Here is a 12,116-nt window from a genome sequence, read left to right as displayed (position 1 = left end):
ACAAGGACGGGAGAGAGAACAGTAGGGATCTGGAATTGCCTAAGCCTCAGGGCAGACCATTCTCCCTGTGCAGTGGATCAGTCCCAAGAGACCTCGCTTGTGGGTCATATTAAGGTAGCGTGTAATGGATGTTGATAATCACGAGCGTACTCAGGAAAGGCTGTGTAGTATTCCAGTATAAAGAGTTAATGGAGATAGGAAAGTGTGTTGGAGCTTTGAAAAAAGATGTGCATTTTAAAAGATATTTACAAAAAAGAGTGAGTCAGCCATGTTCTTTGGCCAGTGCTTGTATATGGCACACCTCATTTTCCAGTGATACTGGGGTACATTTGTACTGTAAACTCTGCACAAATAAATTAATGAGACTCTGAGGAGTTTGTTATCTAAGATGGGCTATACTGAACTGGAACATCCTGTAGAGAACACGAAGACAATTCAATGTCAACTAATTTATAAATAGATACAATTAATTATTTACCCTCTAGACTCTTAGTTCCATCCATGGGTCCCTGAATAGGCAGAGGTCCAGGAAAGTAGTCATGTTTTCAACATTTTGAGCATCCTAAAGGAAATAATAAATTTACTCATGATAAGGGCACCCAGTCTAACTAAAATGTCCGCTTTGCTTTAGGCTAGAATTCTGTCACCTCACTGTGGAATACTGGTTATCATAAGCTGATGGCAGAGCTCTGGTTTCTCTCTGATTAGTTTCAAAAAAGTGGAGCAGTGGCATTGTAAATGCAGTTTAGTAGAGAACAGTCTTCTGACAGAGGCATGAAAGCAAAGACAGAGAGTTGAGAGAGTGCAGTGGTGATGAGAGGATTGGAAACCACTGTCTTAAACCACGAGATGAAGAGTGAGTGGCTCTGGGAAGTGGGGCGGAAGAGAAGACAGCTGGTTGAGGATTAAAGAGGGTTTCCTCTCTCTGTGCTGCTCAGGGAGATTTCTGGAGGGAGCGTGATTCTGGAGGGCTTTGAATGTTGGAAGGGAAGAAGGGGCATACTCTTCAACCAGTGGAAAGCTGCAGGTTAGTTCCCAGAATGTGAGGTAGCAAAGCATGAAGTCCTGGTCTCAGCTTAATTGGGTAGAAGAGGCGAACATGTGGGGAGAGCTCTGTATCAGTAGTGTCCGCTGATAGAATACGATCCCCAGGAAGAATGAGAGAGTGAAATAGCATTCCAGCAGGAGCTGTGGCGTGAGGAGGCGTCACGCAGCACGTGTTCTCCAGGTAGGGCGCCTGGCCCAGCCGCAGCAGCTGGGAACAGGTTAGAAATACGTGTTCTCAGCCCCACCTGTTGAATCAGAAACTGGAGGTGGGACCCTGCCACCTGTGTTTTAACAAGCACTCCAGGTGGGTCTGATGCACGCTGAAGCTGGAGACCCCCTCATGACAGAGTCGGACTAGTGGCAGGTTCAGAGTCAGAGGAAGCCGGGGAGGTGTGACATACTGAGATGTGAGTAGGGCAGGGGGACCGAGAGGGATGTGCCAGCCTCCTAGGCCCAACATGACAAGAGGAGACTTGGGTAACGACAGGAGAATACCTGCGTGCGGGGGTGTGGCCAGCACCATGTGCACACCTGTTGGACCAGCAGGGAAGCCTATTGTTGGATCATATCAGTAAACTGAGAGAACCAGGCTGTGGACTTGAATTGATTGTTTTTCACTTGGGAAATAGGCTTTTTTGTAGCGGGTTTTTGGTCAGAGGAATATCGTGATGGTGAGTAGGGTGTTTAGGGGGAGATTAAATTTGTAGCGTTACAGGGCTATGCAGGGCAGCTTGTCTGAGAGAGAGACCGGGAGGAGGCGTGGACATCTAGCTGGAGAAACTTAGATGTTGGGGGTGGGACTGAGCTGAGATCGCGGTCATGTGAACAAGGAGAGGGACATTTTAAAGATAGAATTCTGAGATTAAAAAAATAATAAAGCGTGTGTCGAGGTGCTTGTTAGACTTTTATTCATTTGCTCTGTTGCCATTATGCTGCAGATGAAAATGATCTGTGACTTGCTCGGGTTCTCATAAGCTTTTATGCCGCATTTAATCAAGTCATTTCTCTGAGAGAGAGAGAGAGAGAGAGAGAGAGAGAGAGAGTGTGTGTGTGTGTGTGTGTGTGTGTGTGTGTGTGTGTGTGTGTTAAGCAGCATATATTATGCATTTCTTCTGAAGAAAGTCTGATCTTATTGATCCAGTGTTTTATGACCATGAACACCCTTTCCTAACAGGATCCCACTTTCGCAGTCTGCAGTATAGCAGACATTGTATCACAAAGCGTTAATGCTGGTGAGTGGTGACCTGGTCTCCAGGCCGTCTCCTGGTAACAGGCTTCTTTTTAGTGTAGTATCAGCAATACATTTTAAAAGTAGGATAGATGGTTCAATTAAGAGGGTTTTATCATCAGTGTCTCTGGTATTCAAGTGAAATAAATTAAGTTAATGGGACACTCTTTTATAGCCTGTCATGGAAAAAAGTACATAATTTCTGTCACAATTTGCATGTATGCAGCTGAAAGAACAAACGTTTAACAACATTTATTCTGTCATGTTCTCGTAAAGTTCCAGCTAATAGGGTATAACAAATTGAATTCGACACGAGATGATCGTAGCTGAGAAATACAAACTTTTGGACATGAGTTGGGGGCTGTGTTAGTTCAGCAGGGTGCAGCTGCTGAGGCCCAGCGAGGGTTTATGAAATTTCACAAAGTCTCGGTGCCACTTGACCTCCTCCCTCTTGCACGCTGATTGGGGAGCCCACAGGGAAGGAGCGATGGTGGGTGGCAAACGCCTTCTTTCCACCTACTGCTCTAGGTGGAAGGAGAGTTGCTGCAGAGGGGAGGGGCCGAGCACCCGTCTCACACCCCGCGCTTCCTGAAGTTCACCAGCGGCCACCATTTTCACTCAGCCTAAAGATTTCACCTTGCCAGTCTCACCAGTGCATCGGGCATCTGTGTTTCTATTTCATGAGTCCCTGCCTTTGCAGAAGGGGTGTTTGACCTGCCACCTCTGCTGTGTCCAGTGCTCCTGTAAGGTGATTAGTTACCACCAGTACCCACTTCTTTGTGTGCTTACGTTCTTGTTGAGCTCGGAGGTCTAAATGTCAGTTACATCCTCTTGAGGGTCTTCTAGCTCTGCACTCTGGCAACTCGGCAGGCAGCGTGCTCTAGGCCTGGAGTTGGGCTGATGCCACCTGCAAGGTCCGAGGGTGGCAGGGGGTCTCAGACAGCGCCCTTCTCCAGAGGTGGAGCAAGAGGTTGCAGGGTGGTTTGGTTAGCGGAGCCCAGGGAACCCCAGTCCCCTCCCTGTAAGGGACACGTGCACGTGCGCGTGTGCTTCTGTCTCCACCCGAGGCCTGGGTACATACGGGACTCAAGACTTGGTTTGTGTGAGGCTGCTTTCTCTTTCAAACTGCACGTTCTCGCAAGAAGGGGACTACACAAAGCCACCAGTGCCTTCACTTGAATGAGTAACCAGAGCATTTTCCTCCTCGAGAGGCCTGCGAGACAGCTTGATGTAGAATAACGGTGGTCAGACCTTTTGGTCTCAGGGCCACTTTACACTCTTAGAAATAAATGACCAAAAGAGCTTTTTTTGATTTGTGGGTTATATCAATATTTATTGTATTGCAAATTAAACTGAGAAATTTAAAAAGTATTCTTTAGTAACAACTTTAATAAATACAGTTATGCAAACAGTAACATTTTTAGTGGAAAATAACTTTTCAAAAAAATTATGGCTTTCTTCAGTATGTTTTGCAAATCTCCTTGATTTCTGGCCAAATAGAAGACAGGCTGGATTCTCTCAATTGGCGTTTGCATTTCAGTCTGTTATAATGTGTTGTTTTGGTGAATATATATGAAGTAAAACCACCTTTACCACAGATATGTATTGGAAAAGGAAAGAGTATTTTTAATAGCCTTTTCAGGTAATTATAGACATTATTCTTTGATACTATACCGAAACTTGACAAATGATACTTTCTTAAAGTTTAGTACAGTGTAGAATCTGACACCCTGTCAGTGAACCGTTTGAACTTTGTTTCACTAAAATGTATTGGTTTCTCTTGCACTTGATGGCTTTGGTAATATTATGCTAGCTGAGTTATACAGATCTTCCAACTGTTGACATTTCACTATACAGTATCAAAAAAGTACATTCGTTACTATTCCCACTGATCTCATTGGAAAAGTCCTTAAATCTTTAGGAAACTGTGAAGCTCTTGGTGGCAGAGAGAGGTTTTCCAGTATTCTAACTTTTGTTTGAATGCCTGGTTTTTATCACTGGCAACAACTATAAGTTGTTTTCCTTAAAGTGACAGGCTCACTTCATTCATTTCTCAGGAAAATATCTGCCATATACCCAGGTGTGAATAACCATAGTTTTTCTGTCGGTTGTTCTTTCAAGTAAATGGTTCCATGAGAAAGCGTCCAGTTGAGCTCACAACCTGAACAGTTGCACAGGTGCTTTTCCCAAGGCAGCAGAAATGCTTGATGTGTACTTGTCATTTCATTGTACAGAGTGCTAAGATGCATTGTCAAGGGTTGGAATTTAGTAAAGTCTGCGCTCAGGCACTAGCAGTTTCACCCACCGTTGCTTTTGTGCCGATCATCACTTCGAATGTCAATGCAGTGGAAAAGGCATGTAATATGTAACGTCTTGGTATTATTATGAGCAGTTTTGACTTTATGGACCACCTGAGGGGTGGGTCTCGAGGTCTGCGAGTAACGCTTCGAGAACCTGTGGTGTGGAAGTTGGACTGTGGACGCAAAGCCAGTGCGGAGCTCTGGTTCCATCAGTTAATACGCTGTCCGTGGGGCCCGAGGGAGGCCACTTAGCCTTTCCAAGCCCTGTCTTCTCATCTAGAACATAAAGACATGGCCATCTTTATGACTGTTGTGAGGACTGATGGGAGAACTAAGGAACATATTCCTTCTTTGGTGCCTAGTCTGTACTAGGCCCTAGTAAAAGTTATTTTCCTTTCTCGGGACATTGATGGCATTGGGGATGGGAGCTTGGGGCGAGGTAGAGAGAGAAAAAGGAAGGGTCAGTTTGCTTTAGGACGTGCCTGCAACCCAAGCCCTTCTTTTTGGCTTGTACCTCCTGGAGGAAGGGGGAGAAGAGTGGAAAGGGAACAGCAGGTCTTCCTGGGGCTCTTTATGTGGGGTTGTCTTAGGGTCTCTGGACCCATCCATTCTCTGTGTGTGATCCAGTGTCATTGGAGCTAAAGAGCCAACTTCTCTGAAAATTAGCAGTGTCTCTGATTGCTCTCATCTGCTGGGCATTGGGCTCTTTACAGAGAATCCTCGTTCAGCCTCAGAGCCCTCCATGCTTCACAGCTGGGAAAGCAGAGCCTCAAGGATGAGGCAGTTTTTTTTTTGTTTTTTTTGTTTTTTTTAAATTTACTTTTATTTATTTATGGCTGTGTTAGGTCTTCGTTTCTGTGCGAGGGCTTTCTCTAGTTGTGGCAAGCGGGGGCCACTCACTATCGCGGCCTCTCCCGTTGAGGAGCACAGGCTCCAGACGCGCAGGCTCAGTAGTTGCGGCTCACGGGCCCAGTTGCTCCGCGGCATGTGGGATCTTCCCAGACCAGGGCACGAACCCGTGTCCCCTGCATTGGCAGGCAGATTCTCAACCACTGCACCACCAGGGAAGCCCGAGGCAGTTTTTCTACTAGAGCTGTGCCCTACTGAAAATCTAAGTGTAGTCTAGGACAAAGTTCTTTTCTTTCCAATTCTAAAAAATCCTAGAGCGTGATTTTGTCACAGCCAGGTGAGATCTGAAATCCTTAAAACCTAATTCACTTTAATTTTTTAAAATCAATATTAATCTGATAGTAGTTTGAAGACTGTGACCAACTCCAAAAAAAGGTGACAGTTCCTGTCCGGGGAGGACACAGTGCATGTGGGACACTGGCTTCTTTCTTATCACATGCCTCTTCCTTACTGCAGTCTTGCAGGTGGAAAAAACGCAATGGGAATTTAGCTTCAGAATAAGAGTCCATGGTTTTGGCCTGCTCATCTGGTCATTTGTCCCTGAGGTTAAATGTCAAGCCCAGGTGTGTAGTGATGTTCCAGGCCTGTCCACAGGAGAGCTCCTGCTAGCTCAGTGATGCCAGAGGCAGAGTTGTCTCCGTGCCAGGTCCCAGGCCACCAGCAAGGACTGCTTTTCCAGGATGGAACTGTGCCTTTACATCTGCAAGAATAAAATTTCAAGTGGAGTGGTCCTGTGTTTTAAGCAACCTTTTGTTCTCTCTGCTTGTGGTCACACTTTGGCTTTGGGGTCCTCAGACCTGAACATATTGATAGACTTTCTCTGTCCCCAGGAGAGAAAGGACCCATGCATCTCTGAGACGGAGGGGGATGTTTGTATTTCTCTTCCTCATCATGTGTGGTTCTGTGAGATATGTGGTGGTGGGTCTGGGGTGCGGGATGTGACCCCGTCTCGAATTGGAGTGTCCATGGTGGCTGAAGGGGTGCTGACGGCACGTGGCTGCTTGTGGAAGTTTTGCTGCTTCCCAGCACAGTGACCTTGAGCAGGTCCCTTCACTTTGTCGAGTCCCAGATTCCTTTATAAGCTAGGGCTTAGGGTAGGTGCCCTTCCTCTGCTGCAGGGGGTGGTTGATTGTGAGGCTTTAAGCACCTGGGAAGTTCCAAGTGGTGTTCAAGGGCAAGAGAACACTGCTGAGTGCCCAGCAGCAGAGGTGCTGGTGGAGAAGGACAGGACTTGCACTGTCAGAGGACAGAGGGCCAGCCCCTCGTGGTGCCCACGAGCACTGGCTTTCCAGTCAGACCACCTGCGTCGGAGTGTCCACTCCTCCACGGTGTGACCTTGGGCAGGTTAGCTAACCTTTCTGTGCTTCAGTTTTTTCGTCTGAAAAACAGCCATCAAAATAACTTCCACAACATTACCTGCCTTTGAGGTAATGATAAAGCTGAAGTGCAGAGCTGAGCTTCTGGCCCAAGGGAGACGGTCAGTCCCGGGGAGCTCTTTTATCAAGGTCAGGGCTACAGCGGGCTTTTCCTGTGTATGAAAAAGTTAGTTTTCAGGGAACTTAACGAGATGTGTGGTTTCGTCAGAGGCTTGTAGCAAAACCTGTATTTTAAAGCAGCTGTCATTTAATGGGGTAGGGCGGTAGGTCCTAGGGCAGCCGGTCGGAACAGGACGGCACCTCCCTCAGCGCAGTGGGTGTGCTCAGTCAAGGGGGCCCTTAGGTGAGACTCCCCTAGGTTCGTAGGGAGAAAAAGGGCGTAAGCTGGTGGTGTCTTCTCCATGCTCTGAGGGTGCTGGTTGTGAAAATTCTCAGACATTCTTGGCAAAATTGCATTTGAAGCGTTACTTTGATGACCTTGACGTGGGAAATGGGACAGAGAGAAGCTAAAACAGTTCCGTAGATGTCTTGGATTACTCTGTTTTAGTTCCTGAAGAGACCATTTGCATGTGTCTTCTTGAGCGAAACAGGCACAGGTGTTTCTACCTGGTTGACCTGGATGTAAGGCCCGTAGCAGATGTCTGGTCAGGTGTGCCCTAGCGGCAGATGAGTGGACTGGGGATCAGAAGACCTGGGTCCTAAGCCCCAGTCCTAGCTCTGCCACGACCTGCTGTCGGACCTGGGGCAAGTCCCTTCACGTTCCTGGACCTCGGGTTTGAGACCTGCAAAGTGGGGGAAGAGGCTGGTCATCTTGACCTGCTCGCTTCACCTGGGGCTTCTTAAGGCTCAGATGAGAGGATCCTGGTAAACTGCTTTACAGCCAAACTACAAGTAATTAACGTAACAAATGGGTGCTGGTAACCAAGCTCTGACCCTCCTAATGAAATATTTTCTTTCTTAGTGATGTTACAGCCTTTCGATTATGATCCCAATGAGAAAAGTAAACACAAGTTTATGGTTCAGTCTATGTTTGCTCCAACTGACACTTCTGATATGGAAGCAGTAGTAAGTACTGAATGCTTCTTACTTTTTTCAGTAATTAAAAGAAATGATTAGGTGCAGAATTGTGGGTGCATGCATTTCAAAATGTGTCAAAATTGATTTTAAAGGGGAATGGTGCCTTCAAGGTTTGTGCTTTGACTGCCTTTATGGTTTTTCTAAAACTTTGATTTTAACATTTCATGTAACTTTTTAGAACACTTCTTTTCTGACTTTTGTATCTGGTTTCCTTCAGCAGTTCCTTGTTCTGGTGGATTGTGTCTTGAATGGTCTGAGGATTCTCTCCCTTCAGCCCCCTCCCATCCCCCCACAGAAAAGGACAGTTTTCATTATAGAGAACCTTCCTACCACATCTTCCCCATCCTCCAGAACCCAGAGGGATGGGAGAGAGTTGAATACTAAATATCCTTCAACCCTTTAGGCATTTTTTTTTCATGCTTGGTTCTGGTAAGCATGATTCTGGGTTTTTTGTTGTTGTTGTTTTCCGCAAGATTCCTTCATTTTTTTCCGCCCCCCCCCCCCCCCCCCCCCGCTTAAATACATGTTTAACTCCGTCTCTTAATTTTGGTAAAAATAAGATGGCTTCATTTTCGTAAAATAAATAATTGATATATTACAGTTGGCCCTTCATTTCTGTGGGTTCTGCATCTGTGGATATGGAGGGCCAACGGTCCTAGCATTTTATGTGAGGGTCTTGAGATTTTGGTAGCCATGGGGGCGGGGCCCTGCAATCAATCCCTCGTACTGATTTTTCTAGAAGAAGATTATAATGGTAGTTCTTCCCCAAGGTTTCACTTGAATAAATCAGCAGGCATCCTGGTGCTGTGAGTGTGAATCACAATATACTGATAAACCTTAAAATCCACAGCACCAGTGAGAACAGACTGTCTAGCCCTCACAGTTTGGAAAAGAAGGGCAGGACTGCCTCAACATTTTCACCACTTTGCAGTTTGCCAACTGAAACTAAGAGACTGAAGTCATCCGAGGAATGCCTGCAAATTTGAGTTAGCTAGGAGTCACACTGTACTGCTTCTTTTCTTTCAAAGTTTTATACTAAGCGCTGTTTCATGCACAGCCTACCTTCATGTCCCCGTGCCACCACACAGCTGCTGCTTTTCATCTTGGAAAAGCATAACTGACCACCTTCATGCATGTTTAACTTCTGGGTAGGAAATGAAGGGTAAGCTAGCTATTTGGGGGTTTCAGAGAGATCAGTGAGAGTAGTCTTCCTTTAAGATTCCTTTGAATAGGAATGACTGTTGAGACATTCACTACTTTTATTTCCTGGAACATGATGTGTCACTTCATGTTACTTTGTGCGATCAAGGAAATGTATGGCAAATGCAAAATATGGGATATCCAAGAATATATTCTGTTTGGCTTTTGCTGCATGGCTTGGTGAAAAGAGCATGGGCTTGGGTGCCTTGGGTGTGAAGCTGAGTTCTGCCTTTCACTAACATTGTGGCCTTGGGCGATGTCCATTAACTCTCTTGAGGGTTTGGTCACGTGTAAAATGGGGATGAAAACCTAGTTCACATGGCTGTTGTGGGATTAAATGTGCTGTGTATGTAGAACACTTGGCATAGTGTCTGGCATCTGGCAGCTGTTTTATCTGGGCACTGTTATAGGCCAGGCACTCTATATACAATAAAGGCGAATTTTACTTCCATGATAACTTTTATAACAGTTAAAATTTTTTTGTATGAAATGTACATTGTTGGAAATTTTGGAAATATACAAATGAACAAAAATAAAACTAAGTGACCTGTAATTTGTTTATACTAAACCCGACCACTGTTAATGAGAGCCTTGTGCTTTTTCTTTACTTTAAAATATTTTTCTTTATATTTTGATATACAGAAAGTTGAAAAAATAGTAGTGCCTACTCACCTAACCTTTACTAAGATGCACCGTTTAACATTTTGCCACGTTTGCTTCGTTGCTGTCATAAACTTCCTTTTTCGCTGAACTACTTGACTGTAAGACACAGACTTCATGACACTTCACCACCTAACTGCTTCAGGCAAGGACAGTCTCTTACATAGCCACAGTCCTATTATCACAGCTAAGAAGCTTAACGTTAACTCAGTAATGTTTAACAGAGAAACCCATACCCATGTTCACCATTTTCCAGTTGTTCCAGAAACGGCCTTTAGTTTTTCTTCTCCTAGAGCACCCTCAGCCTTCTTACAGTCCAGGCCAGCTGACGTGTAGAATGTCCCACATTCTGGGTTTGTCCAGTTATTTCCTCATGATTAAATTCAGGTTAAATGGTTTTGTTTTCTTTTTTTTTTTGGCAAGAATATTCCCTAGGTGGTGTCATGTATGATGCATCATATCAGAAGGCATTTAATGCTGTGTTGTCCCTCCTTTGGTGACACTAAGTTTGATTACTTGGTTAAGATGGTGAATGCCAACTCTCCCCAGTATCAAAGCACATTTTCCCCTTGTGGTTAATAGGTAATCTGTGATACCCAGAGGAATCAGGTACTTGGAGACCACATGAACATCCTGCTTGCCGGCAAGCAGTCTTTCACGTGGTGATTTTTGGCGCCCAGAGATGATCCTTGCCCGATGTTCTTTTGACACACGCACGCAGGCACACGTACACTCTGTGTGTGTGTGCGCGCGTGCGCGCGCAGAGGAACAGACTTAAAATATTGCTTGTAGTTTCTCCACTTAATATCCTGCGAATTTTCCCCATGTAATTAAACCCTCCTCAGTATCCCTTGAATGGCATGCTATTGCATTGACTGTACCTGCCATGGTTTATTTGGTGGTTCCCTATTGTTCGACATAAAGACTGTTTCCCATTTTTGGCTCTTGGTACTGTGTTGCTCTCGCTGCCTCCTGCATGGTTCTGGGGTGAGGGTGGGGGAGTTCGTTCCTTTTTCTGTATTGCAGCCTCCCTGCTCTGCTGGTCTATAATTATCAGAACACCTGGAATTCCTGTCCTCCCCTGCCAAGGGGAGGAGGAGTAAGCCGGAAGTGCCTCATCCCAGAACATGGATTTAGTCAGAAAGATGTTACTACCAGCAGGCTGGGGCAGTGGGGGTCAGCCCAGACAGCGGTGATCACAGAGAGTGGCCTGCCAGGTCTTGTGCCCTGTTGGTAGTTGGCAGTGTTCTAAAAACACTCCCAGATAGCGCGTGCTTACTGTCTCTTAAGAAGGACGTGCCCCTGCGAAGTAAGTTGTGTTTTCTTAAGGAGAGCCCAGATGTCCTTAGGCCATCCAGTTGCAGTTTAGAAGACTCCTCTTGGTTCAGCGGTGGTCTTCTCTGTCCCGCGTGCTTTCCGTAGGCGGGCGACAGGAGGAGCCCTGGTGGACTTTGCGGAGTCAGGAGGCAGGACTGGGGTTTGTGAAGAGTGATAAGTATTCGGGAGAGCTAGTGTATTTAATCTTGTCATGTTAAAGATACTGAAATCTCAGCAGACTTAAATTCTTTATTTGATATACACCAGGGCTTTCTCATTAAGAGTATTTTTCTGGAATTGTCAGTTATAGGAAGAAAATTATTCTTCCAGCAGCTTTATAATATCCTGATTATTAAATTTAAATTGTTTTAGTGGAAGGAGGCAAAACCGGAAGACCTTATGGATTCAAAACTTAGATGTGTGTTTGAATTGCCAGCAGAAAATGATAAACCAGTAAGTATGTTTATAGTTAACAGTAATTGAATGTTGCAAGCTGATGCTTATTTGCATACCATCTCCCGCAAAACCAAGATTTAAGTTGGCAAATTATTTTCCTTCTTCTGATGTATGAAGAAAAAAATAAGCTGAAGTTAACAAATAAGTGGGCCTTCATGAAATCTGCCTTTGAGAGACTTGGAGAAAGACAGCTAATTGAAACATTTTTTCCCTTTGAAAAGTGCAACCTGTTGGCTGTTGAAATGTCATAATTTCCAAAGAGCTTCTTTGACTTGGCAAAGTTATAGGTTGCTATTTAACAGTGGGTAAGACCAAAACGGAATAATTTGCCGTTTATCAGGGTGCTTGGTGGGCAGGTGGTGGTGAGCTCTGAGGTTCTGTTGTTTCACAAAGTGCCGCCTGTAGGCTTCCCCATCTACACTTTCCCTCAGCACCACCTCTCTACCCCTTGAACCCCACCCACCTCTTCAGTCAAAATATGCTTTTAGATTAGGATTTCTCAACCTCAGCACTGTTAACACTTGGGCGGGATAATTCTTTGCCGTT

General features: G+C 45.3%; 1 protein-coding gene across 1 annotated transcript in view; it reads left to right on the top strand.

Annotated features, from left to right (window-relative positions):
* The window catches only part of VAPB (VAMP associated protein B and C), a 55,506-nt gene that overhangs the window by 32,356 nt on the left and 11,034 nt on the right, over positions 1 to 12,116 (top strand). Inside the window, exons 3-4 of the mRNA XM_068565481.1 lie at positions 7,822 to 7,925; positions 11,487 to 11,567. Coding sequence (XP_068421582.1) covers positions 7,822 to 7,925; positions 11,487 to 11,567 — 185 coding nt within the window. The remainder of the gene's footprint in view (positions 1 to 7,821; positions 7,926 to 11,486; positions 11,568 to 12,116) is intronic.

Source organism: Eschrichtius robustus, chromosome 16 (assembly GCF_028021215.1).
Source record: "Eschrichtius robustus isolate mEscRob2 chromosome 16, mEscRob2.pri, whole genome shotgun sequence".
Lineage (NCBI taxonomy): Eukaryota > Metazoa > Chordata > Mammalia > Artiodactyla > Eschrichtiidae > Eschrichtius > Eschrichtius robustus.
This window is presented reverse-complemented; position numbering and strand designations above follow the sequence as displayed.